General features: G+C 41.6%; 1 protein-coding gene across 2 annotated transcripts in view; it reads right to left on the reverse strand.

Annotated features, from left to right (window-relative positions):
- The window catches only part of DUSP27 (dual specificity phosphatase 27, atypical), a 39,765-nt gene extending 13,037 nt beyond the window's left edge, over window positions 1–26,728 (reverse strand). Inside the window, exons 1-3 of one of the 2 annotated variants that reach the window (XM_025391551.1) lie at window positions 26,629–26,728; window positions 25,864–25,989; window positions 2,847–2,941 (exon numbers count right to left, since the gene is read on the reverse strand). In XM_025391551.1, coding sequence (XP_025247336.1) covers window positions 2,847–2,941; window positions 25,864–25,973 — 205 coding nt within the window. In that variant the 5' untranslated portion in view covers window positions 25,974–25,989; window positions 26,629–26,728. Of the gene's footprint in view, window positions 1–2,846; window positions 2,942–25,863; window positions 25,990–26,379; window positions 26,478–26,628 lie in introns of those variants that run through there. The other variant, XM_025391560.1, reaches the window with a different exon arrangement.
- Window positions 26,729–26,884: the final 156 nt, after the last annotated feature.

A 26,884-nucleotide genomic window follows, 5' to 3' on the forward strand; every position in this document is an offset into this window, starting at 1 on the left:
ACTCTTTTACATATGGATTGCAAATAACCCTGGGAAAAGTAAAACTTTCAGCAGTGATTTATGCAATATTACCTTCTAATATACATCTAATTTACTGATTTATTTCTTGTATTGTCTCCTTTCCCCTACTAGAATGTAAGGACCTATGATTCTCAGCCTCCCAGCCCACAGATAGGTGGCAAAGATTGGCCATGAGCTCTCATTCTAATCTCAAAACGTGACTCAGGGCCTTTCTGACAACAGGTCCGAAAAGTTCAAACTCCAAATGAACTCAAATCCCAACTCACTCACATCTGGGGTGAATCTTTATCTTCTTCTAATAATATATTTGCTCACAGTTTATCAAATTTGGGGAAATGTAAGATGTTTTCTTTCTTTAAGTTAGACAAAAATAAGAAAAACAAAATCGTTCCTCTCATGTGGTAGCCAAAAATACTGAACAGAGAGAGAGAGAGAAAAAAGAAGCTGGAAAGATGTGTCCTCTGTGTTCCCCATAGTCTCTTGCTGGCACCATCTCTTTCCCTGATGGGCAGTCTCTGGGTGGGGGCTGCAGAGAGAGTCCAGCCATATTTGGAAGGTAGACTTGGCCCAGCCCCTCATGGAATCTGCTCCTCCCAGGAGTCTGTAAGCAGGGCTTGCTGCTCATGGACTGCAAATCCTGGGAGCCTTGGGTTCTGCCTGGGGCTCAGGATTTCATTTCCCTCCTCTCTTCCCTCCTCTAACCCCCCTGAGGGGCCCGCACGTCCCTACATCAGGGCTCAGCTCTAAACGTTCTCTGATCTTCATTTCAAACGCAGAAAGAAGAAAACTCCTGCAATCCCAGAGCTCTATTTTGTTTAAAAATAGATGAAGTGTTCCTATTTTCTCCACCATGCAGTTTTCTCCCCTGGCTCTCCTGGGGTCTTTCATAGCAAATGCAGCCCCCTCTCCTTCCGTCGTCTACTTAGATGTCTTTCCCTTACTACATATAAAAAATGGGACTCCTGACACCTCATTAAAATACACAGTATTGTCTTCCTCGGCTATTTATCTAGCAGGTGTTGTTTCCATTTCTTTTCTTTTCAATTTAAAAACAAATGTCCCAGCCCTTCACCCCTGATGGCAACTCCTGCTTTCCCTAGGTCTCTGGTTCACACTTCAGCCTCTGTAGAGTTTGCCTCCCTCCCTGCATCAATTTCTTTCTATTACCTGACATTTCTTCAGCAGAGAGTAAAGCCCACACATTTCTCCCCTACACTCTCGGATGTGTGGCATATGCAGACTTTCATGAAAGCGGAAGGTTTTCAACACACATTTTTACCCCTGTGATCACTAGTGAGCATGGCGGTGTTTTGAAATATCACCTGATACATTTTCCTTTCTCTCTAATATATTGTTTTTTCTCCCCCTACAGCCCTTCAGCCACTAAGGCTAATGAAACTTAGATTTGATGCCCCCAGAGAAGGGAAGAATAAAGAGCCAGGATAAAAAAAGGCATTGCACATCTTTTGGTTTCAAACTAGACTGAATGTCCATAGCATTCTATAGACTTGAAAGTGAAGCTTTCAAAGAGAGAAAGTTTTTTATTTTTTTTCTCCCCACAATTCCTAAAGCTGGACTTTTACTTATCAAGAACCAAAGCCTGGAAAATGATCCATAGAATGAAGCACAAAGCAGAGATGATGCAGAATGGAAGGTTAGGGAAACTTCCAACCACAAAAGAGGAAGAAAAGACTTTCCAGAGCTACGGTGGCACTAGGAGCAATTCAGAGAGAACTGGACCAGGGTGAAGACACTGCCTGGGTTTGGGGGCAAGATATCTTGGAGCAAGATATCTTGGGATAAGATATCTTGGAGCAAGATAACAGAGACCCTAGGTATGGAAGAAAAAGAAAAAAAAAAAAAATCCCCCGAAGCAGATGAGTCTTTGAGAAGATGGGGCCTCCTAGAATGCCCAGAACAGTCAGCAACAGCAAGTCAAATTTCTGGTTCTATGTGAAGTGTGTAAGAGGTCCAGATGTCCTCTAGAGATCCTGGTGGAGACCCAAATGGGTCAGGGGACAAAGAAGGGACCAGAGTAAGAATGGACAAAGAGTAGCATGTGATTCTCATAATGAAAGACCAAGGAAAGGATTGTGGCCACCAGCGGTGGTTGCAAGATTAAGTCCAAAGGCCAGCTGGGCCTTGCTTCATCAGTGTGCACCTTATCCCACTCCACCCCATCTCACCAGAGTTGTGAGGCTACCCAGGGAGAAGGGAGAAGAAAGGGGAAGAAAGAAATTGCAAAAGATTATTTACCTGAAATTGATTAGAAAAAAAAATCCATCTAATCTAGATAAGTATCTTTGAATGAAATACAATAATATGTTCTCTGCTTCAAAATTTTACTGTGTAAATATTAACATATTTAATATTGGGTGCTCCCCACCCAAGCTTTTCCCTCCTTCCCATGCACCCTTCAGTTTGAAGCATCTTTAAGCACTGGTGGAAGTGCAGGTCTAAGTCTGGGCTCCCTTGGAAGAGAACCCTCTGGATGCTTCTGGCCATTTCTTGGGCTCTTAGGTCTGTGCCTCTGCCATAAGCCACCTCAGGACCCCTGACGTAACCAAAAATTGAGCAGGAGGCCCTAGGAACAGATTGGTGCTGACTCTCTGGTTGTCCCTGTTCATGCTGATGCATAATTATTTCCACTTCCTTCCTATCAAAGTTGAGGAGGTGGAGTTGGCAGAACTACCTTCTGCAGATCTGCTCTTCCTAACGTAATGGGCAGCACCTGAGAGGCACATTGACATCTTCCAATGGCCCCCCTCTAAGGGTCTCCAGATGACCACTGGACTTTGCTTCCACCCAGCTTTTGATTGCATTACCTTCATTGATGATCTGTTTGGCTGCAATGGCTGAGGAGAGGTGAATGGGTTCCATGAAAATGCTTTCTGTTTCTGCATCTGAGACCATCGAACACCTAAGGGAAGAGGATATTCATGTGAGATAAGCCTGCAGCATCTGAATTAAAGGCATTCTTTTAGATGAGAAACCTGGTTCTGATTTTAGCAACAAGTAGGAAACAACGAATGATCGAGGCAAAGCCTTCCTAAGTTTAAGGACCCAAGAATACAGAACACTGGGCATCCTGTGACTCAGATGCCCACCTGTTTTCAGATCACAGTTGGCACTGATGCTGTGTGATGCTTAATGACATGGTGGTCTATGTTAAGAAGGCAAGAGTGTATGTCTGTGCTTGGGGGAACCCACCCTGATGTGGCTTCACTTTCTTGGATGTCCTGCTGCTCATTTAAAAAATTTTGTCTCTTTTTCCTCTGCTATCAATCTATAGGATGTCCTTAATTGTGCCTTTGCCAGTCTTCTGCTGGACTGCTGGACTGAATAGGTTGCCACCACTCTTTCTGTTCCCTCTGTTCTCCATTCCTTCTCCAAGTTTGTAAGGGAATGGGCTAATGATGAAGGACTGGCATACCACCAAGTGAAATGCCAAAGATGAACTCAAATGCACAGGTACTGATTCTGAGCACATGAAATCAAGAGTCAGGCTGAGCCCAGGGATGCAAAGAAAGTAACTTGGGTAAATGTCAAAGCAATTTCCCAAAAATAATTCAGTGCAGTTGTCAAAAAGAGACCTTTAGGAACGTGGAGAGTCTAGAGCAGAGACAAGACTTGGGACTGCACTATGGTGGTGGGGATGGGACCACACCGTAGTTCACTAGTAAATGCCTTTCTAGTGAGTTGTCCTGTTTTCGAGGTGTTCAGATGAGCTTTGGGTCATTTTCTTTTGTCTGCTTAGTCTTTCCTTTAGGTCTAGAGAGGGAGGATTTAATGGATACCATTTGTGAGTGCGTTCTATGAATTTAATTCTGACAAACCCTCCACAGATGAGGTATTATTTTTATTCCTGCATTACCAATGAGAAAACTGTGGCTCAGAAAGATTAAGAAAATTGTCCAAGGCAGTAAGTAAATGGCAGGGCTAAGTTGAGAACATAGGGCAGTCCTGCTGTAGGTCCAGTGTTCTCTACACAATACACAGATACCATTTAGATTAGAACAGGGAGGTGGGTTGGTTAGTGGAAGCAAACCTAGCTGGATTCCCAGACTCAATGCAGACTTTGACAGGTAAGAAATGCTTATTGGAAGCCTAGATGCATGGATGAATTACGCTGAGTAAAGTTGAGTTGAGCAGAATCTAGATGAGCTGAACAAAGCTGACTTGAGCTGAGACAAGTTGAGATTGAATTAAGTTGAATTGATTAGCAGAACAATTCTCTCGTGCATCCACAACATGAGTCCACCCTAGGGAGAATGGTGTGCTCAGCGTCAGCAAGGCCAATGCTCTTGCCAGGAGAAAGAAGTAGCCTGGGACTCCACCAAGGACATGGCCAGAACTGCCTATGCCACCTCAAGGACAGCATGATGTGGCATCATCATCCATAGTATCTGAGAGTTTTCTGATAGCAGTTGTGCCGGCTCATTCCTATTCCAGCACCAAGTACTCCTGTGACCAAAAATGCATTTTCAAATATGCATGACTGGGGAGTGGGAGTGGATTAAGGGTGAGCTTTGTTCACTAGAGGCTGCATGGGCAGGTCTGGCCATATCCTGAGTAGATTCACAGGCTAATCCTTTCTCCTGGCAAAGTTATTTCCTTCTCCATGGCCTGGTTGACACTGGGCACAGCATTCTCCTGAAATTGGACAACAATTTGTGGATGGTTATTACAAAATAATTGTTCTGCTAATCAACTCATTTTTTTATATTTCAATAGGTTTTTGGGGAACAGGTGGTGTCTGGTTACATGGACATGTTCTTTAGTGGTGATTTCTGAGAGTTTGGTGCACCCATCACCAGAGCAGTGTACACTGTATCCAATGTGTAATTTTCTATCCCTCACCCCCTCCCATCCTTCCCCCCAAGTCCCCAAAGTCCTTTGTATCATTCTTATGCCTTTGCCTCCTCAAACCTTAGTCCCTACTTATAAGTGAAAACATACAATGTTTGGTTTTCCATTCCTGAATTACTTCACTTACAATAATGGCCTCCAATTCTATCCAGGTTGCTGCAAATGCCATTATTTTAGACCATTTTTTGGCTATTATTTCATAGCATATATATGTGTGTGTGTGTGTATATATATGTGTGTATATGTGTATGTATGTATGTGCGTGTATGTGTGTGTATATATATGCACCACATGTTCTTTATCCACTTGTTGATTGATGGGCATTTGGGCTGGTTCCATGTTTTCACAAGCGAATTGTGCTGCTATAAACGTACGCATATAAACAAGTCTTTTTCACATAATGACTTCTTTTCCTCTGGGTATATAGTCAGGAGTGGGATTGCTACCAAATGGGAGATCTACTTTAGTTCTTAAGGAACCTCCCTACTGTTTTCAATAGTGGTTGTACTAGTTTACATTCCCACAAGCAGTGTAAAGTATTCACTTTATACCACATCCATGCTAACATCTACTATCTTTTGATTTTTAAATTATGGCCATTCTTGCTGGAGTCAGGTAGTATCATGTTGTGGTTTGATTTGCATTTCCCCGATAATTAGTGATGTTGAGCATTTTTAAATATGTTTGTTGTTAACCATAGTGTATCTTCTTTTGAGAATTGTCTATTCATGTCCTTAACCCACTTTTTGACGGAATTGTTTTTTTTTTTTTTCCTTGCTGATTTGTTTGAGTTCCTTGTAAAATCTGGATATTAGCCCTTCGTTGGATGCATGGTTTGCAAAGATTTTCTCCCACTCTGTGGGTTGTCTGTTTACTCTGCTGATTATTTCTTTTGCTGTGCAGAAGCTTTTTAGTTTAATTAAGTCCCATTTATTTATCTTTGTTTTTGTTGCATTTGCTTTTGGGTTATTGGTCATGAAGTCTTTGCCTAAGCCAATGCCTAGAAGGGTTTTTCTGATGTAATCTTCTAGAATTTTTATGGTTTCAGGTCTTAGATTTAAGTCTTTGATCCATCTTGAATTAATTTTTGTATAAGGTGAGAGATGAGGATCCAGTTTCATTCTTCTACATGTAGCTTACCAACTATCCCAGCACCATTTGTTGAGTATGGTGGCCTTTCCCCACTTTATGTTTTTGTTTGCTGTGTTGAAGGTCAGTTGGCTATAAGTATTTGACTTTATTTCTGGGTTCTCTATTCTGTTCCACTGGTCTATGTGCCTATTTTTATACCAGTACCATGCTGTTTTGGTGACTATAGTCTTATAATATAGTTTGAAGTCAGGTAATGTGATGCCTCCAGATTTGTTCTTTTTGCTTAGTCTTGCTCTGGCTGTGTAGGCTCTTTTTTGGTTCCATATTAATTTTAGAAATTTTTTGTCCAGTTCTGTGAAGAATGATGATGGTATTTTGATGGGAATTTCACTGAATTTGTAGATTGGTTTTGGCAGTATGCTCATTTTTCACAATATTGATTCTACCCATCCATGCGCATGGGATGTGTTTCCATTGGTTTGTGTCATCTATGATTTCTTTCAACAGTGTTTTGTAACTTTCTTTGTAGAGGTCTTTCACCTTCTTGGTTAGGCATCTTCCTAAGCATTTTTTTTGGCAGCTATTTTAAAAAGGTTTGAATTCTTGATTTGATTCTCAGCTTGTTCACTGTTGGCGTATAGCAGTGCTACTGATTTGTGTACATTGATTTTGTATCCTGAAACTTTACCAAATTCATTTATCAGATGTAGGAGCTTTTTGGATGAGTCTTTAGGTTTTTCTAGGTATATGAGCATATCATCAGTGAACAGTGACAGTTTGACTTCTTCGTTACAGATTTGCATTCCCTTATTTCTTTCTCTTGTCTGATTGCTCTGACTGAGACTTCCAGTACTATGTTGAATGGAAGAGGTGAAAGTGGGCATCTTTGTCTTGTTCCAGTTCTCAGGGGGGATGCTTTCAACTTTTCCTTGCTTAGTATAATGTTGGCTGTGGGTTTGTCATAGATGACTTTTATTACCTTAAGGTATGTCCCTTCTATGCCAATTTTCTGAGGGTTTTAAGCATAAAGCAATGCTGAATTTTGTTAAATGCTTTTTCTGCATTTATTGAGATGATCATGTGATTTTTGTTTTTAATTCTGTTTATGTGGTGTATCACATTTATTGACTTGCAGATGTTAAACCATCCCTGCATCCCTGGTATAAAAGCCACTTGATCATGGTGGATTATCTTTTTAATATGCTGTTGGATTCAGTTGGATAGTATTTTGTTGAAGATTTTTGCCTCTATGTTCATCAGGGATGTTGGTCTGTAGTTTTCTTTTTTTGTTATGTCCTTTCCTGATTTCGATATTAGAGTGATACTGGCTTCATAGAATGATATAGGGAGGATTCCCTCTATCTTTTGGGATACTTTTAATAAGATTAGTACCAATTCTTCTTTGAATGTTTGATAGAAGTTAGCTGTGAACCCATTTGGGCCTGGACTTTTTATGTGTGTATGTGCAATGTTTTTATTACCAATTTAATCTCGCTGCTTGTTATTGGTCTGTTTCAGAGTTTCTATCTCTTCCTAGTTTAATCTAGGAGGGCTTTGTATTTCCAGGAATTTATCCATCTCCTCTAGGTTTTCTAGTTTATACATGTAAAGGTGTTCATAGTAGCCTTGAACAATCTTTTGTATTTCTGTGGTATTGGTTGTAGTATCTCCTGTTTCATTCTAATTGAATTTATTTGGCCCTTCTCTCTTCTTTTATTGGTTAATCTCACTAATGATCTATCAGTTTTGGTTTATCTTTTCAAATAACCAGTTTTTTGTTTCATTTATGTTTTGTATTTTTGTTTGTTGGTTGGTTTCAATTTCATTTAGTTCTGCTCTGGTCTTTGTTATTTCTTTTCTTCTGCTGGATTTGGATTTGGTTTGTCTTGTTTCTCTAGTTCCTTAAGGTGTGACCTTTGATTGTCTATTTGTACGCATTCAGACTTTTTGATGAAGGCATTCATTGCTATGAACTATCCTCTTAGCCCTGCTTTTCCTGTATCCTAGAGGTTTTGATAGGTTGTGTTACTATTATCATTCACTTCAAGTAATTTTTAAATTTCCATCTTGATTTCGTTGTTGACCCAACGATCATTCAGGAACAGATTATTTAATTTCCATGTATTTGCATGGTTTTGAGGGTTCCTTTTGGAGTTGATTTCCAACTTCATTCTACTGTGGTCTGAGAAAGTACTTGATATAATTTCAATTTTTTAAAATTTGTTGATACTTGTTTTGTGGCTTATCATACGGTCTATCTTGGCGAATGTTCCATGTGTTGATGAATAAAATGTATATTCTGCAGTTGGTGGGTAGAATGTTCTGAAAATATCTAAGTCCATTTGATCTAGGGTATAGTTTAAGTCCATTGTTTCTTTGTTGACTTTCTGTCTTCATGATCTGTCTAGTGCTGTCAGTGGAGTACTGAAGTTCCCCACTATTATTGTGTTGCAGTCTATCTCATTTCTTAGGTCTATTAGTAATTGTTTTATAAATTTGGGAGTGCCAGTGTCGGGTGCATATATATTTAGGATTGTGATATTTTTCTGTTGGACTGGTTATTTTATCATTATATAATGTCCCTCTTTGTCTTTTTCAACTGTTGTTGTTTTAAGGTCTGTTTTGTCTGATATAAGAATAGCTATTGCTGCTTGCTTTTGGTATCCAGTTGCTTGGAATATCTTTTTCCACTCCTTTGCCTTAAGTTTATGTGAGTCCTTATGTGTTACATGAGTCTCCTGAAGACAGAAGATACTTGGTTGGTGAATTCGTATCCATTCGGCCATTCTGTCTCTTTTAAGTGGAGCATTTAGGCCAGTTACATTCAACTTGCCTATTGAAATGTGAGATACTATTCTATTCATCATGCTGATTGTTGCCCGAATACCTTTTTTTTATTGTGTTATTGTGTTATAGGCCTTGTGAGATTTATGCTTTAAATAAGTTCATTTTGGTGTATTTTGAGGTTTTGTTTCAAGATTTAGAACCCCTTTTAATAGTTCTTGTAGTGCTGGCTTGGTAGAGGCAAATTCTCTCAGCATTTGTTTGTCTGAAAAATACTATCTCTCCTTCATTTATGAAGCTTAGTTTTGCTGGATACAAAATTCTTGGCTGATAATTGTTTTATTTAAGGACATTAAAGATAGGAACCCAATCCATTCTAGACTGTAGTGTTTCAGTTGAGAAATCTGCTGTTACTCTCATAGATTTTCCTTGCCGGGCGCGGTGGCTCACGCCTGTAATCCCAGCACTTTGGGAGGCCGAGGCGGGCGGATCACAAGGTCAGGAGATCGAGACCACAGTGAAACCCCGTCTCTACTAAAAATACAAAAAATTAGCCGGGCGCGGTGGTGGGCGCCTGTAGTCCCAGCTACTCAGGAGGCTGAGGCAGGAGAATGGCGTGAACCCAGGAGGCGGAGCTTGCAGTGAGCCGAGATCGCGCCACTGCACTCCAGTCTGGGCGACAGCGTGAGACTCTGTCTCAAAAAAAAAAAAAAAAAAGAGAAATCTGCTGTTACTCTCATAGATTTTCCTTTATAATTTATTTGATGCTTTTGCCTCACAGCTCTTAATATTCTTTCCTTTGTCTTGACTTCAGATAACTGGATGACTATATACTTAGATGATAATCTTTTTGCAATGAATTTCCTGGGTGTTCTTTGAGCTTCTTGATTTTGAATGTCTAGATCTCTAGCAAGGCCAGGGAAGTTCTCCTTGATTATTCCCTCAAATAAGTTTTCCAAACTTTTAGATTTCTCTTCTTCCTCAGGAACACCACTTATTCTCAGGTTTGGTCATTTAACATAACTCTAAACTTCTTGGAGGCTTTGTTCATCTTTCAAAAATTCTTTTTTCTTTGTCTTTGTTGGATTGGGTTAATTTGAAAACCTTGTGTTAGGAAAATATAAAGGAAGAGAGCAATGGAGAGAAAGCAAATCAATGGCCAGACAGGTTTATTCACAGGAATAAGCCTGCAAGATGTCTCAGTCAGGAGTCTGGTTGAGACCCTGATAGCTTAAAGCTGAGGTTTTTATAATAAAGTTTCTGCAGGAGAGGGGTTGGGGAAGTGCTGGCAGGTTGGAACTGTAAGGGGCCGGGGAAGGATGTGGTAAGGGCCAGTCAGACTTTGTTGTGGTCAGGGTTGTTATGCTCTGCTAAAGGTATGGGTGAGGGTGACATTTGCTTTGCTTCTGGGAACACTGTCACCAAGGCAGAAAACACAATCACCAAGGTAGAAAAATGGCATCACTATTGTTAATTCTCTCACCTTGTCTTTGAGCTCTTAAGGTCTTTCTTCTACTTGTTTGATTCTATTGTTGAAATATTCCAGTGTATTTTGTATTTCCCTAGGTGTGTCTTTCATTTCCAACAGTTGTGATTTTTTTTATTGATGCTATCTATTTTTTCTGGAGTTTGTTTTGTTCATATCCTGTATTATTTTTAAAATTTCTTTAAGTTGATTTTCACTTTTCTCTGGTGCCTCCTTGAGTTGCTTAATAATCGACCCTCTGAATTCTTTTTCTGGCAATACAGAGATTTCTTCTTGGTTTGGATTCATTGCTGGTGAGCTAATGTGATCTTTTAGGGGTGTTAAAGAACCTTGCTTTGTCATATCGCCAGAATTGTTTTTCTGGTTCCTTCTCATTTGGCTAGACTATGTCAGAGGAAAGACCTGGGGCTCAAGGGCTACTATTCAGATTCTTTTGTCTCATGTGATGTTCTCTTGATGCGGTGCTTTCCTCCTTCCACTAGAGATGGGGCTTCCTGAGAGCTGGACTGCAGTGACTGTTATTGCTCTTCTAGGTCTAGCCACCCAGTGGAGCTACCAGGGCTTCAGGCTTGTACTGGGGAGTGTCTACAAAGAATCCTGTGATGTGATCCGCCTTCCGGTCTCTCAGTCATGGATACCAGTACCTGCTCCAGTGGAGGCAGCAGGGGAGTGAAATGGACTCTGTGAGGGTCCTTGGTTATAGTTTTGTTTGGTGCACTGGTTTTCTCAAATGCTGGTTATGTCAGCAGTAAAGTTGTCATGTGTACAGACTCAGGACCTCTGGTTAGCCAGGGTGTTACAGGTGGTAGAATTAGCTGTTGTTTTCTCCTTTCTTGGAGCAGCATTGTTCTTTTATAAGTTGTTGTAATGGCTTGAGCTGGTTGCCAGCCAGGAGGTGGCACCTTCAGGAAAGCAACAGCTGCAGGGGGAAACAAACTTGTCCTAAGGTCTCCTGGATAAATATTCAGGTTTCTCAGGTGATGGGTGAGGCCATAGAGCTTCCAAGAGATTATGTCTTTTGTCTTTGGCTACCAGGGCATGCAGAGAAAGACCATAGAGTGGGGGTAGGGTTAGGTGTGTCTGAGCTCAGACTCTCCTCGGACAGGGCTTGTTGTGGCTGCCGTTGGGGTATGGTTCTTAGGCCAATGGAGTTATGTTCCCAGGGGGATTGTGGTTGCCTCTGCTGCATCATACAGGTTGCCAGGGAAGTGGGGGTAAATCTGGCAGTGGGCACCTCACCCAGTTCCCACACAGCCAGCAAGACCAGTCTCATTTTCACTATGCCCCACCAACAACACTGAGTTTATATTTAGGCAGCCAGTAAGCAGGGATGAGATCTTGCCCCAGGCTACAAACCTCCCTAAGGAAAAAGCAAGCAGAGATTTTAGGCCTGGCCGCTACTCCCCTGTGGTGGCTTCTGTGCTCTTGTTTGCACTTCCTGTTTGCCATTCCCCCATTCCCATTCTGCCCTGGACAATTTACACTTGTTGAAATTATTACAAAGTTCAGCTGGAAGTTTCGTTTTCCCTGTGGTCCTTCCCCAATACCCCTGGCTGCCCTTCCCAAGGACCCCTGTGAGATAAAGTCAAAAATGGCTTCCCTGGGGACTGGGAGTGCTTACAGGGCTCTTCCTGCTGCTGTTTCTACTTTTATATGTTTCTCAGCTCTCTAAATTCATTTCACCTCTAGGAATGGTTAAATCCTTCTCCTGTGATCTGGATTTTCAGGTTCTTCAATGAGGATGTGTGTTTGGAGGCAGACTTTCCCCTTTTCACTCTTTGGGCATTCACAGTGTTTTGGCTATCTCACGATGTTTGCAGCAGCAAGCTGCTTCTTTGAAAGGGTCTGTGAATCGTTTCAGTTTTCCTAGTATGTTCCTGTGGTAGTTCTTGGAGCAAAGGTTCATGATGTGAGTCTCTACATGGTGTTCTGTTCATCCAAGTGGGAGCTGCAAGTTAGTCCTGCCTCCTATCTGCCTTTCTTTTCCCCCATAACCCTAATCGACTCAATTTAATTCAATTCCAAATTATCTTGGATGTTAAAACTAGAGAGGTCTTTAGAGATCTCATTGCTTGGTGAAGATAATAGAGTTTTACGATAGCAGTTGTGTTGGCTCATTTCCATTCCAGCACCAAGTACTTTCTGTGACCAAAAGATGCATTTTCAAATAAGCATTACTGGACAGTGGGGGTGGATTAAGGGTACAGTTCGTGGGATATTATCTTTGGGTGTTAAAACTAGAGAGATCTTTGGAATCTCATTACTTGGTGAAGATAGTAAAGACTTAAACACCTAGTTGGGGTGGCAGTGAGCTCTATAAAGGTACAGATTAGGTGGATTAGGTGGTCTTATTTACCTGTGTCTCTAGCAGATGGAAGGTGATCAGTCAGGGTTTGATGACTGACCGAGTGGCTGTACAGACAAATGGGCAGATGGATGAAGAGCTGGATGTCTGGATGAATGGATGGACTATGGTAAGGTTGGGTCAGGTGTCCACTTATCACCTAGGGGATCAAACCTGATGATTTCCAAGGCCCTGTGGTCTCTGGCCCCTTCCTCCTCTTCAACCTCAACTTGCACTGAGTTCTCTTTGGCTCACCCTTTCCAGTACACTGGTCTCCTTTTGGCTGTCATTCTTACCAAGTTCCTTTCTGCCTACGGACTTTGTAGAAGTCCATTTCTGCAGCCTGATGGTTAGTCCTCTCCTGCTTCCCCCATTTTTCAGATTTTAGTTCAATCATCCCGTCTTTAGGGAAGTCTTCCTTGATCTTGCACCATACATCTGTTTTTATGGCACTTCTATCAGATGCAATTTTACACTTATTTATGAAATCATTTGATAAATATTGGTCTCCTATACTAGATCATACCCTCTATGATGGCAAGGACCATGACTGGGTATTTTGTTGACCATCGTGTTCCTAGCACCTAGGAGAATGTCTGGCAAACAGTAAATGTTTAATAGATAAATTCTGACTCACTGACTGAATTTGTCTTCAACAGTACTATACTTAAGGGAATGTGGCAGTTACAACAATCAGCAATAAGGTCTATCAAGTTTTCGCTGCATGCTCATCATTTTACTGGGACACCAGTAGGAAGCCTCAAAGCAAAAGCAGGATCTTGGCTGTGTCCTCTCCATGCCTACTCTCTGCCCTTTAGAGGCCAAGATGTATATAATATCTGAGGCCTATGTTAGTAATTAGCAATTTTTTCTTATGGTAGAGTAATGGTCACCCCAGATCTGTGGTACTCCTTGCATAGAGAGGTGGGGTCTATGTCTACTGCCCTAGAATCTGGGTAGTCTCTGTGACTGCTCTGACCAATAGAATATGGAGAAGTGATAACTGGTCAGTTTTTGAGCCTATGTCTTGAGGGAAGCTTCCCTTCTCTGGGTCTTGGCACTCTCTCTGGGAACTCCTGAGCTGCCTTATAAGAAGTCTGACTACGCCCAGAACACCAACTAGAAAGGCCACTAGTCAACAGTCCCTGCTGAGCTCCCAGCCAACAGCCAACCATGTGAACGATCCTCTTAGAAATGGACCTAGAAGCCCATCAGGCCACTCCAGCTGATGCCATATGAAACAGATAAACTGCCCAGTCAAGTCCTGTCCAAATTCCTGATCCACAAAAAGGGGAGCAAAATAAAATTATTGTCTTTAGTCATTAAGTTTTGGGATAATTTGTTAAGTCCCAGTAGATCACAGGAACAGTGCTATTCCAAGGGCCAAGAAGCAAGTTTTAAGCAAATGCGTAGGCACTCTTCTCCTCAATAGTGATACACAACCTAATAAATATCAGTGACTGAGCCAAATATTTTGTGGATGGGAAGCAACAACAAAATAATGCCAATATGGTAGAGCAAACCCTGCCTCTATACCAGACCTGGTAGACATTCTGAGCTCCAGGGGTTCAGGACAGCTAGCTTTCATATATCAATATTTCATAAAACTAGAATCAAAGCCCCAGATTTTATATACATGTGAGCAGTCGTATTTTCCATTTCAACAATATTTATTAAGGGAGTTTTATTATTTTTCAGTAATTAACACTATTTATACTCTTATTAACAAAACAATCATTTTATTTATTAAGGGTCAGTATTATGTAAAATGAGGTTTGGGGCAAAACCAAACCAAACAGATCCATGCTGAGAATTATTGTGTTACTGTAGGGATAACAAGGGCTTCTTCCTTGCACAGCACCACATTTCTTCTACTTGGTCAGTTTTCTTTGTTCCTTTGCGTCCCAAAGGGGCTTTCTCACACTGTAATCAGTATTCCAAGCCACTGACACAGACTGAAAGTAGACATCGGAGGTGCCCTCACCTGTCAGGTGTGCAGAAAGGCCTTGCAAGGAACTCAGCAGGTGGGATTGCCAGGATCCTGGCCTGGGATTATCCATCCGGGAGCCCTCCATCCTGCCATTTTCCCTAAACAACGTTGACTTTAAATTGTGAGCATTTGGTTTTAAATAACAAATACTGAGAACCAAGAATCCATCCTAAATATACCTACACTCTGAGACTGTGGGTTTGATAGGGGAAAATTTGAAAAGAGAAATCACTGTGAAACATCTTTCCTTTTTATGGGTGGTAAAGATTGAAGTTCAGCTAATGAGGCGGCAAGCCTGAGAAATCATACGTGAAGAGCCTACCCAGTACACTCTTGAGAAGTTGGCAGCTTTGTAATGGAGAAAAGAGAGGGGATTCAGAACAGATTTCCTCCCCAGCCCCACGATGTTTCTGTCTTTGGCTGCTGATGCTAAAATGTGAGCAACTTTAAACTCTGCTCCGTATTACCCAGTGTGGAATGTAGGATGTAGATTACAAATGCTTTTATGAGTCAGCCGCTGTGAGGGGAGATGTAAACCTAATAGTCATAAAACTGTTTGCCACAGACACAGTTTATTAAGTCTAATAAAGAAAGGTGTGGGGGCAATACCTAAAACGGGTGCTTGTTTTCCACAGAGAAGGACTGCAGAAATAGAAAAGAAGAAGGAGGGAGAGACCTGAACAACTGGCCCTGTTTATATTTGCAAGGTCAGTGAGATGGCGGCCCTAGAGGTTTTGATTTATGACTATGTCTGTGTCCCAACCGGCATACCTGAGATGGAGTGAGATGACACTCACACCCTGATTAGAAAGCAGTGAGGGCTGGCTGTTCAAGAAAGACAGGCGGGGAAAGAAAGGATCTAGGATCAATACATACCTCATCATAGGATCAGGAAGCAGCTGCTAAAAAGCCTTGAGGCTGAATTGAAAGAGGAACAATAAAAGGGAGTTTGATGGACTTCCTAACCAAGAGCAGGAGAGTGGTGCAGCTTGCTTTAGACCTGCATTTTTCAAAATTGCAGACTGACCAATCTGTGTATCATAAAATCAATTCAATGGGTTGTGCTCAGCATCTGGGACAGAAAGAAAAAAAGGAAACAGAAAAAGGAAAGAAGGAAGGAAAGAAGGAAGGAAGGGAGGGAGGGAAGGAAGGAAAAGAGGAAGAAAGGGAGGGAGGGGAAAGAAAGGGAATAGCACCACCCATTGTAAGGATAAGTGTAGTTTTGTGAACTTTCTAAAATTTATATATACATGTATATATCTCTGAGTTGAGCTGTAAATGGTATTGTCATACTGCAGACTGCAGTCAGCAAAATTTGAAAGCCACTGCTTTAAACTAGTTGCCTGATGTCCAGACATGGAATGCAGTAGAACTGGGGTCCTTCAGTCCAGACTTCCCTGTAGCTGATCACTTCCTGTCAAGGAGTCCCGTGGAAGTGAAATGGAGGTAGAGGCCCAGGAGAAGCCGTCTTTCTTGATTTGGCTTTTGCAGAAAAGGACAAGGTTTCTGTAAGTGTTCAGTGACTTCAGAGAAAATGACCACACACAGGCAAAATTCAGGCTCTAAGGAAGAAAAGAAGTCAGTAAACTAACGAAAATCGATTTTTAGAAAGCTGCTTCCAACAGGCTTAGTGAAAGAGCCGAGGTGGAGAAATTTTCACTGAAAAAGACATGTAAAGGAGAAAGGATGGACAGGAGGAGCCATTTCCCAAAGAAACACAATGAAAACACTGAGAAATTACACTTCATGCCCCTATCTCCTACCCCACACATCACAGATGCTTGCTCGCCACAGGAAGGGAAAGGAGAGCACAGTTAAGGAAATTCACTGAAGGTTAAGGGAACCAGTGCCACCGTGAGAGGAAGCCTGATCAAGCCTCACCAAGCAGTTCTAAAAAACTGCAAAGTCTTGAAAAGTTCAGCTCTAAAAGCCAAAGCAAGAAATGGATTTTGACTTGGAAAGATATAAAGTCAAGTCGAAAAACATTCTTCAAATCAAGAACAAGAGAATGATGAAAATGTCTTTACTCCTTTAGTTGGAAAGGAAGAGAAAACTGATGATAATAGCTAAGAAGGAAGAGACGGGGCAGAGGTTGGTTTGCATCACAAGCACACTTACTTCTTTTTTTTTTTTTTTTTTTTGAGACGGAGTCTTGCTCTGTCACCCAGGCTGGAGTGCTGTGGCCGGGTCTCAGCTCACTGCAAGCTCCGCCTCCCGGGTTCACGCCATTCTCCTGCCTCAGCCTCCCGAGTAGCTGGGACTACAGGCGCCCGCCACCTCGCCCGGCTAGTTTTTTGTATTTTTTAGTAGAGACAGGGTTTCACCGTGTTAGCCAGGATGGTCTCGATCTCCTGACCTCGTGATCCGCCCGTCTCGGCCTCCCAAAGTGCTGGGATTACAGGCTTGAGCCACCGCGCCCGGCCGCACACTTACTTCTTAGGCTGTATTTATGTAGGTGACTGCGAAGGTCTGGCAGAGACTATAGGTAAGGGAGAGGTCCCACCAAGCTGCCCCACAGACAGGAGGTTTTAAATTTTAGTGTCAACTCATGAATCACTTAGGGAAATTTGCCTAGCTATGAGATGGATGAATCTCTAACCACCCATTTTCTTCCAGAGAGTGACTCATAGTGGCTAGGTTTGAATTTAAGCTGTGTGAAGTTAGTGCCTAACTCAGGCAAAAATGAAGATTTGATACCCCATTCATTGTCTACACCCCTTTCTCAGGTTCTTAATTCACCCTAGCATGAGATTTACAGATAAGACTTGAAATGTTAAGACTCCCTGCCAGGACAGCAAGCAGGCTACAGCCCTGCTAATTTTGGTTGGTTGCTAGTGACTGTTTGGAGCACTGGGTGAAGTTTTGCAAGACTCTGTTCTAGTTCCACAGGAAAGGGTACAATGATGTTTGCTAGGGGCTGGATATAGGGCTGTAGTGAGTTAAACGACGGCCCTCCAAAATGGTATATCTTCCAAAACCTGGGAATGTAATCTTTTTTGGAAAAAGGATCATTGCAGGTGTAATTAAGTTAAAGCTTTTGAGATGAGATAACCTTAAATTAGGATTGACTCTAAAGCCAGTGGCAAGTGTCCTTAGAAGAGAAGAGAATACAGAGCAGAAGGCCTTTTGAAGACTGGAATTATGCTGCCACAATGCAAGAAACGCCCATAGCCAACAGAAACGAGCAAGAGACAAGGAAGGAGTCTTCCTTAGAGTCTTCGGAGGCTGTGTGGCTCTGTCACCACCTTGATTTCAGACTTCTGGCTTCCAAAATGTGAGAAAATAAATTTCTCTTGTTTCTAAGCTGCCCAGTTTGCAGTAATTTGCTGTGGCAGCCCTGGGAAACTAGTACAAGGACTAAGAGTCCGTTGGTGAGGTATTTGCTGACTTGGTGCATAATTTAACTTAAAGACTTGAAATTTAACTTAAAGACTCAAACCTTTACTTGAAGTCATAAAACCAGAGGGATGGAATTTCAGGCACTTATCAAGTACAAGGAGGACTATTCAGGACGGGGACAAAATATCAGTAAGTGATACTCTGTTTCTTAGAATACAGGATTTGCTCATGGCAGAATTAGAGAAGCATGATGTCTTAACCAGTGTGTGTGGGACTCTGGCTAAATAAAAATTTCTTGACATGATGAATTACTGAAAAAATTTTGTTGTCAGATATCTTTCTCTGGAAGGAAAAAGGAAGAGAACCCCCATTTATCAAATATCCAGTATACCTTTATATATGTTATATTATTTATTCTCTACTACTGGGTAAAACTGGTATTCTGATTTTTTTGATTACATAATTTAAGCAAGCTTTCAAGGGTTTATAAGTAAGAGGGCAGATCTGACCTCAATTTTGGTCTCCACTACACCACTTAATTTCTTTCCACAGTACCATACTGCCTCCTAAAAGAGGGTTTTATTTATTTTATATATATATACTTTTTAAAAAACAGCTTTATTATTGATATACAAAATGCACAAATTTAAAATATATAAACTGGTAAGATTTGACATATGTATACATCCATGAAGCGATCACTACACTCAAGATCACATCATCCCTTGTGCCCCTTTTTAAGCTCTCCCTCTCACCCCCTCCCTGCCCTATGCCCCCCAGGCAACCATTAAACTGCTTTCTGCCACTATAGAGATGTATTTGCATTTTTTAGAATTTTATATAAATGGAATAATATAGTGTGTACCCTTTTTTGTCTGATTTTCAAGCAGTGCAATTACTTTGAGATTCATCCATGTTGTTGTATGAATCAATAGCTCATTTCTTTTCATTGCTGTATAGTATTTCTACGTATAAATGTAACACAATGTGTTTATCCATTCACTTGTCAATGGACATCTAGGGTGTTTTTAGTTTTTTGGCTACTACAAATAAACCTGCTATGAACATTCATGTACAAGTCTTTGCATAGGCATAGGGTTTTGTTTTGTTTTGTTTTGAGACAGACTTTTACTCTGTTGCCTAGGCTGAAGTGCAGTGGTGCAATCTTGGTTCACTGCAACCTCCACCTCTCTGGTTCAAGTGATTCTTTTGCCTCAGTCTAAGTTGCTGGGCTTACAGGTGCCCACCCACCACACCCAGCTAATTATTGTATTTTTAGTTAAGATGGGGTTTCACTCTGTTGGGCAGGCTGGCCTCAAACTCCTGACCTCAGGTGATACACTTGCCTCAGCCTCCTAAAGTGCTGGGATTACAGACATGAGCCACTGCATCCAGGAGACATAGGCTTTCATTTTTCTTGAGTATATACCTAGGAGTAGAATGACAGGATCATGTAGATATAGGTGTGCATGTTTAGGTAGATGTATGTTTAATTTTATAAGAAACTGAAAAACTGTAAAATGGCTGGACTATTTTATATTCCCACCAGCAGTATAAGATTGTCCCAAGTACTCCACATTTTCCACCAACATTTGGTATGGTCAATCTTTTTAATTTCAGATATTTTAATAGTTATGTAATGGTAACTCATTGTGGTTTTAATTTGTGTCCCTAATGATTAAGGATTTTGAGCATTTTTTCATGAGCTTATTTGCTATCCACGTATCTTTTTTGGTGACTATGTATTCAAATCATTTGTCTGCTTTTTAATTAAGTTGTTTGTTTCCTTATTAGTAGGTTGTGGAAGTTTTAAAAAATACATTCTAGATAGAAGTTCTTTATCAGATACGTAATTTACAAATATTTTCTCCAAGTCTGAGGTTCTGTTTTCATTTTTAAAAAGCACTGTAGATTCATTCATCTGAACTGGTTTAGGTGTGGTTCTGTGTAGTAAAGTGGGATTGATTGGATGATAGCTCCAAAGCCTGTGCAATTGTAATAGTTTAGAGTTCAGATTTTATGAGGACATTGTGGGAAGAGATAGACTATGAAATGTCACCATGTCACCACGTTTGCCTTCCTTGAAAATTTCTGAAAAGGGCTAGATGATTTGGGGTAAGTTTCTAGAAATCAATTGCTGAGTAGTAGACACAAACCTAGAAGGGCATTAAAGCCAATAGGATTCGGCAGCAGTCACTGCAAATCCAGATGACATTTGCTCTGGATGCGGGGCCATGTTTTAAGGAAGTTCAGTCCATTGCACAGGAAAGTGGGTCTCTCAGGTTGAGCCTGTTTTTGCCCAGTAAGGCAGACTGGCTGCTGGAAGGGCTAAGAACTGAATGCCTTTGCTTCAGTGCTTTTGTCTTGTGGTAGGCTAAGGTGGTGTAAAATTGGGAAACCAGCAGAATTAGTCTTCCCTGCCTCCTATTTCCCCTTTCGGTGACTCCCTTCACCCCTTCCCCTTTGTGTCATATTTATTATTTGCCTTCCTCAGTCAACAATCTGAGAAGCTCAATCACTCCAAAGTGATAGGCAGTTAATAAAATACATATTCCCTAGGGCAACGCTATGGTTTGTCTTCACCAAAACTCATGTTGAGGCTTGGTCTCCAATGGGGTGGCATTGGAAGGCAGTGTTTTAAGAGGTGATTAGGTTGTTAAGAGAGATGAATGCTTTTCTCACGGGAGCGAGTTCTTGCTCTTGGGTGACTGGGTTAGTTACCAGGAGAGGGGGTTGTTCTAAAGTGAGGCTGCCTCTTGCATTTGGTCTCTTTTGCACATGCCTGCTCTCCTCTCTCACATGCACTCATGCCATGTGATGCCATCTGCCATGTTATGAGCCAGCATGAGGCCCTTGCCAAATGTGGCCACTTGATGTTGGACTTTCCAGCCTCCAGAGCTATGAGCCAAATAAACCTCTATTCTTTGTACATTACCCAGTCTCAGGTATTCTGTTATAGCAACAGAAAACAGGCCAAGACAGGCAGTTTTTAAAATAAATATATATGCCAGACTTTATTTATCTAGCCTACTGCTAATTGGATAGTTCATCATGTTGTTTATACATCTTATACTCTTAATGACTATTAGTTGCTAAACATTATAGTATTTATCTTCTGGTGCACATATGTAGTTGTTTTTGTTAAGTATTTATGAAGAGTGAGCCTGCTGGATCAGAGGACAACCATATGTTTAGCTTTAGTAGATACTGCAAAATAGTTCCAAAAGGTTGTACTAATTTACACTGTCACCAGCAACGAATGAGAATTTTGATTGCTTCACATCTTCATATTTGCTATTGTTGGTCTTTAGTTTGAGATATTCTGGTGAATATGTAGTAGTATTGAATTGTGCTTTTAATTTGAATCTCTATTTTTAAATTTTTTAACTGATCGCTACCTTTATTCTTCTATGTTCAGATAACATGTTCTACATTATTTCAATCACTGAACATTTGTTGATATATGTATGGCCCAGTATATGATCTATTTTGGTAAATGCTCCATGTGTACATGACAAGAATATATATCCTGTAGTTGTTGGGTACATGTTCTATAAATGCTAATTAGGTTAATTTTGTTTATTGCTTGGTCCAACTACTCTTGATAATTTTTTAATATTCTTATTAAAAATTATTATTTTGATTTTTTAAAATTTTATAAGTTGCTGAGATAGTTTTTAAAAATATACATAGAGTTGAGGGAGATTGTGGCTTTTAATTTTTCATTCAGTTCTGTCAGTTTTTTGCCTTATATATTTTGAGGCTGTATTATTAAACATAGAAATTGAAAATTATTTAATCTTTCTGGTGAATTGAACCTTTGATCATTATGAAATGTCTCTTTTTGTCTCTTTGTATCTAGTAATAATTACTTTAAAATCTGCTTCACTGGCTTGTTTTTGCTTACTTTACGATATCACCTTGATACTTCTCTGATGGAGTGATGAAGTCTATGGTGCCTCCCCTTGAAACTTCATGGACATTTGTGACAGCAGAGTACAGCAGAAGTGGTGCTATGTAACTCCTGAGGCTAGCTCATGAAAATTAATACACATCTATCTTATTCTCTTGGATGCAACTCTTGGAATTTAGCTACCATGCTTAGAGAAAGCCCAAAGTAGCCCACATGGAAGGACCATCTTAGGTTTTCTGGCCAAAAGCCCAGGTAAATTTCAACATAAACTGCTAAATGTGAAGATGCCTCTGTGAGTCACCTCAGCCTTAAGTCATCTTCAGTCTTCAAATCTTTCTAGCTGAGGCCTTGGACATCCTCGAGCAAAGACAGGCTAACCCCACTGTGCCTCATCTAGGCTCCTGATTATGAACACAATAAAATGGTATTTTATGCCACTAAAATTTGAAGTTATGAGCAGTAGTAACTGGAACAGTGTAGTATAGTTTCTTTTATTCTTTGTTAACTTTTGTATATCCTTATTTTATTTTGTTTTATTTTATTTTTTCAGACAGGGCCTCACTTTGTCACCCAGGCTGGAATGCAGTGGCATGGTTATAACTCACTGCAGCCTTGAATTCCTGGGCTCAAGCAATCCTGTTGCCTCAGCTTCGTGAGTAGCTGAGGCTACAGGCATGGGCAACCATGCCTGGCTAATTTTTTAAAAAATGCTTGGGCAGGCGCAGTGGCTCACACCTGTAATCCCAGCACTTTGGGAGCTGAGGCAGACGGATCACGAGGTCAAGAGATCGAGACCATCCTGACCAACATGGTGAAACCCCGTCTCTACTAAAAATACAAAAATTAGCTGGGTGAGGTGGTGTGTGCCTGTAGTCCCAGCTACTTTGGAGGCTGAGGCAGGAGACTCACTTGAACCCTGGAGGCAGAGGTTGCAGTGAGCCGAGATTGCACCACTGCACTCTAGCCTGGCGACAGAGCGAGACTCTGTCTCAAAAAAAAAAAAAGTTTGCAGAGACAGGGTCTCACTATGTTGCCTAGTCTGGTCTCAAACTCCTGGCCTCAAGTAATCATCCTACCTCAGCCTCCCAAAGTGCTAGAATTACAGGCATGAGCTACCATGACAAGCCTATATCCTTATTTTTAAGGTGTGTCTCGTAAACACTATGTAGCCTTTCGAAAAAATTGAGTCTGACAATCTTTGTCTTTTAGTTGGAGTATTTAGTCTATTTAAATTTAATGTAGTTATTCATATATTTGAGCTTAAATCTACCATCCTACTATTTTCTTATTTCTTTTTCTTTTTCTTTCTTTTTTTTTTAACCTATAGTTTCTTATGGAAAAAGTTGTTCTTTTTCTGTATTCTTTTTCTCTACTTTCTTTTCTTCTTTAGGAATGATTATATTTTATTATTTTATCTTCCCTTCATTAGCTTGTCAGCTATACATTCTGTTGCAAAACTTTCTAACAATTACACTACAAATTACAACATGCATCCTGGACTCCCCACCCATATTGACAGTTTCAGACAACCTCCCAAGATAACTAACATTAAACTGAGACAAAAAGGCAAATGAATGAATCAGGATTGAAAACTGTATCTAGGAAATAATTTTGAGTGTGGTTAGTAACACATGGAGTTGTCTAATCTACATAGATCATAAACCTATTGAGTTTTTGAAAGGGTAGTATTTTCAAAGAAACCCGGAACTTCCCAAAGCTTTTAGGTGGCATAAGCCTTAAAACAGCCCCTGAGTCATCAAATGTTCATAAACAGGACACAGTCTGCAAAAGCTATACAGCCTTCAAGGAAGACATGTCTTCAACGTGGCTATGGAGGATAATGGACAAGCAAGACAGCTAGGAAGGCAGAGCTAGAGGTCAAAGAGAACAACAGACAAGGGTATTCCTCTCAGAGAGACAAATCAAGTCAAACGTAGGAGGTTTCCTCACATCCTGGGTCAACATGTTCATTATTTATATGACTGCAGTATTTCCTCTTCTTCCTTTTATAAAATGGTAGCTGTTTTTGGCAGTTACCCTGATCCGACCATAAGGTGTTGCATTCAGGCCTGAGGAAGAGAATGCACACCCATTGGAGAACCTAGCCTGGTACTATGTATGCAGCAGTTGGTGAGTGGGATTTTGAGTTGTCTCACTTGGGAGGCAGTAAACATGTTCTATAGGTGGGGAAAAAAGGTAACATGGATTGACTGACTAGAGGAGTACATTGTGGCTGAGACTGCTACTATCAACACACTCATTTCCTCATTTTCTTGGGCTCATGGACCTTATTTCCCATCCTTCCTTGCAAGAAAGCATGGCCTTGCTGAGTTCTAGACAATGGAATATGAGTGAAAATGAAGTGGCCATTTTCAGGTCTGGACCATAAAAGCTCCTGGGAAATTCTCCATGCTCGTCTCCATTTTATGTGGATACTGATGAGCATTGTGACTTTAGAAGCCACGTTTAACGTGGTGAACCCTCAAGATAGAAGGAGTCTTAGTTCTTGAATCACTGCTCAGGTACCTGTTTTGGAACTTATTTCAGCAAGAAAGCAATGTCCTTTAGATATAATAGCTAACATTACCCTTAGCAATACATGAAACTGTCACCTATCCCAACCACACACGAAGTGACCTCTGCCTTATTGTGGGGGTATACAAGAGAGGAGAACATATGTTAAATCTCTCAATCCTGACAGTTTTCCTAAGTGAGACCATAATGCTGAATTTTCTTTTCTTTTCTTTTCTTTTTTTTTTTTTTTGAGATGGAGTCTCACTCCTCTGTCACCCAGGCTGAAGTTCCGTGGCACGATCTCGGCTCACTGAAACCTCTGCCTCCCGGGTTCAAGTGATACTCCTGCCTCAGTCTCCCGAGTAGCTGAGATTACAGGCACCTACCACCACACCTGGCTAAGTTTTGTATTTTTAGTAGAGATGGGGTTTCACTATATTGGCCAGGCTTTGGGCTCGATCTCCTGACCTTGTGATCCTCCCGCCTTGGACTCCCGACATAATGCTGAATTTTAAAGGAGAAGTCTCTAAGCTCCATTTAGGCTAAGTGCGCTGGCCCATGAGTGCTGAGCACCTGCCCTTGTTCCCATCTTACTCTACTGGGGAAGCCTTTTGACCCACAGGAGGGAGGAGCCAGCAAGACCCCAAGAGAATCGAAGAAAAGTGAAGTCAAGCAGAATGATAAATTCTTAGAGGGGAAGTTAATTTCAGATGTTTTACTTAGTTGTTTCCAACTAAAGGCTCAATCATTTAAGTTATTCTTCATGCACCTGTTACGATTTATGACAAAAGAAAACGGACAAGCACACACAGTATTGTTTCGGCAGGCAATTAAGCACGATATTTCTTTAATGTCTCATGGTTTGTCTTAAAACGTTAAGAACATTTTTTTCGTTCTACATGATAACATAACGTTGAAGATTTTAATGCAAAAGAAGTTTCAAATTACTTGTGGTAAAAAGAGGACTCTCCAGGAAGATGCCTCAGGCCCCTTGGCATCTTGCCACTTGCCCCAGGCATGCACATCTTCCCAGTTTAAAGACACAACTTGATTATGGATAAAAAGCTATTTTAGTGCTAGGGAATGCTTCCATGGGCTTCTCCTCTCCTGATCCCTTTTCTTATAGTCTACGGCCTGTCATCCCCATATCCAGCCCCAGTCCTAGTGAATCAAGCACTGCCAAATTCCTACTCATCCTTTGAGGTTCGGGTCCATCATCATCTCTTCCAGTCAAGCCTCCTATGACCTTCCAAGTCCAGTTGTTCCCTTCCCTAGTGTCTAGTCCACCACATACTAGATCTTGGACATATTAATATCTAGCACACACCTGCCACATTGCAATCAGTCTATTCACATATTTACCTCCTCCAGAAAGTAGGACACATACAAGTACTCAATATTAATTGAGTGAACTAAGGTGATGGCTGCAGGCTCCCTGGAGCCAATGGCCCAAACTGTCCCCAGCCCGTCCCAGCTATGGCTGTGAGGGTGGGAGATGAGTGGTCACTTACTGGCTAGGGGAGGGGCTCCGGAGGTAGTGGGCCTGCACCGCCCTCACGTTGGCTTCGTCCTCCTCACTTGGGACTACCTGCTCCTCCTCTGGGTCCTTGCTGGTCGCCATGACAACCTGCCAACCTCTGAAAGTTTGGCAAGAAAAAGGCAGTTAGGGAATTAGGTTCCAGAGGTTTTGTCGGGGGATAAGGTGTGTCGGTGATGTCACCTCAGTGGAACTAGGAATAGGAAGGTCCCCGTGGGCAAAGGACCGGCAAGGAAAACCCAGTCAGACCTGGCCCAGCCACTGTTACCAGGACACCAAGAAGTGCACCCCACCATATTGGGAGACCACCTTGAAGTAACAATATTGAGGTGCCAGTGTGGCTCCTTCCACAGATGCCAGCAAGGGAGCAGGCAGAGGAGCTAGCAGGTTACCTGAACTCAGCTCAAGAAGTTGAAGAACAATGACTTCCCCGGACCAGCAAGATTTTTCAGTTGAAATTATAGGGTGTGCGTATACACACACCCCTCACCTACGTCCATGCGCACCCCTTTGTCTCTGCTGGGGAAGACGCAGCTGGCCTTCGCTGACTCTAACCAAGGCCACAGGAGGCAGGGCCTTTGGCTCAGGCTTCATCCTGGAGCCTATTAAGGAACATGAAGTATACCAGCAGCTGGTCCCAGCCATCATGGCTGTGCCCTGACACTCAGGGCAAAGCCGCTGCCCTTTGTATTATAAGTCCTGGGCTCACCAGGACTGACGAGGGGAGAAGCACACTCACCTCTAACCTGCCTGGGTGTTCCCCACCAAGGGCTGAGGGACCCAGATGAAATGACCGAAGCTGAAGTTCCGGCCAGTGAGACAGGAACCAACCACCTCCTCTCTCCAGGGCTTCTTCTCCTAGGGGCAGGACAACTGTTAACAGGAAACCTTAGCCACCCTCTAAATTTAGCCTCTGGCCCCATAGGCTGGCAGATCTCTGGGAGGAAGGAATGCAGGCTCCAGACCCAGGCCCCAAAGCAGTTCTCACTTAACTC

Source organism: Theropithecus gelada, chromosome 1 (assembly GCF_003255815.1).
Source record: "Theropithecus gelada isolate Dixy chromosome 1, Tgel_1.0, whole genome shotgun sequence".
Lineage (NCBI taxonomy): Eukaryota > Metazoa > Chordata > Mammalia > Primates > Cercopithecidae > Theropithecus > Theropithecus gelada.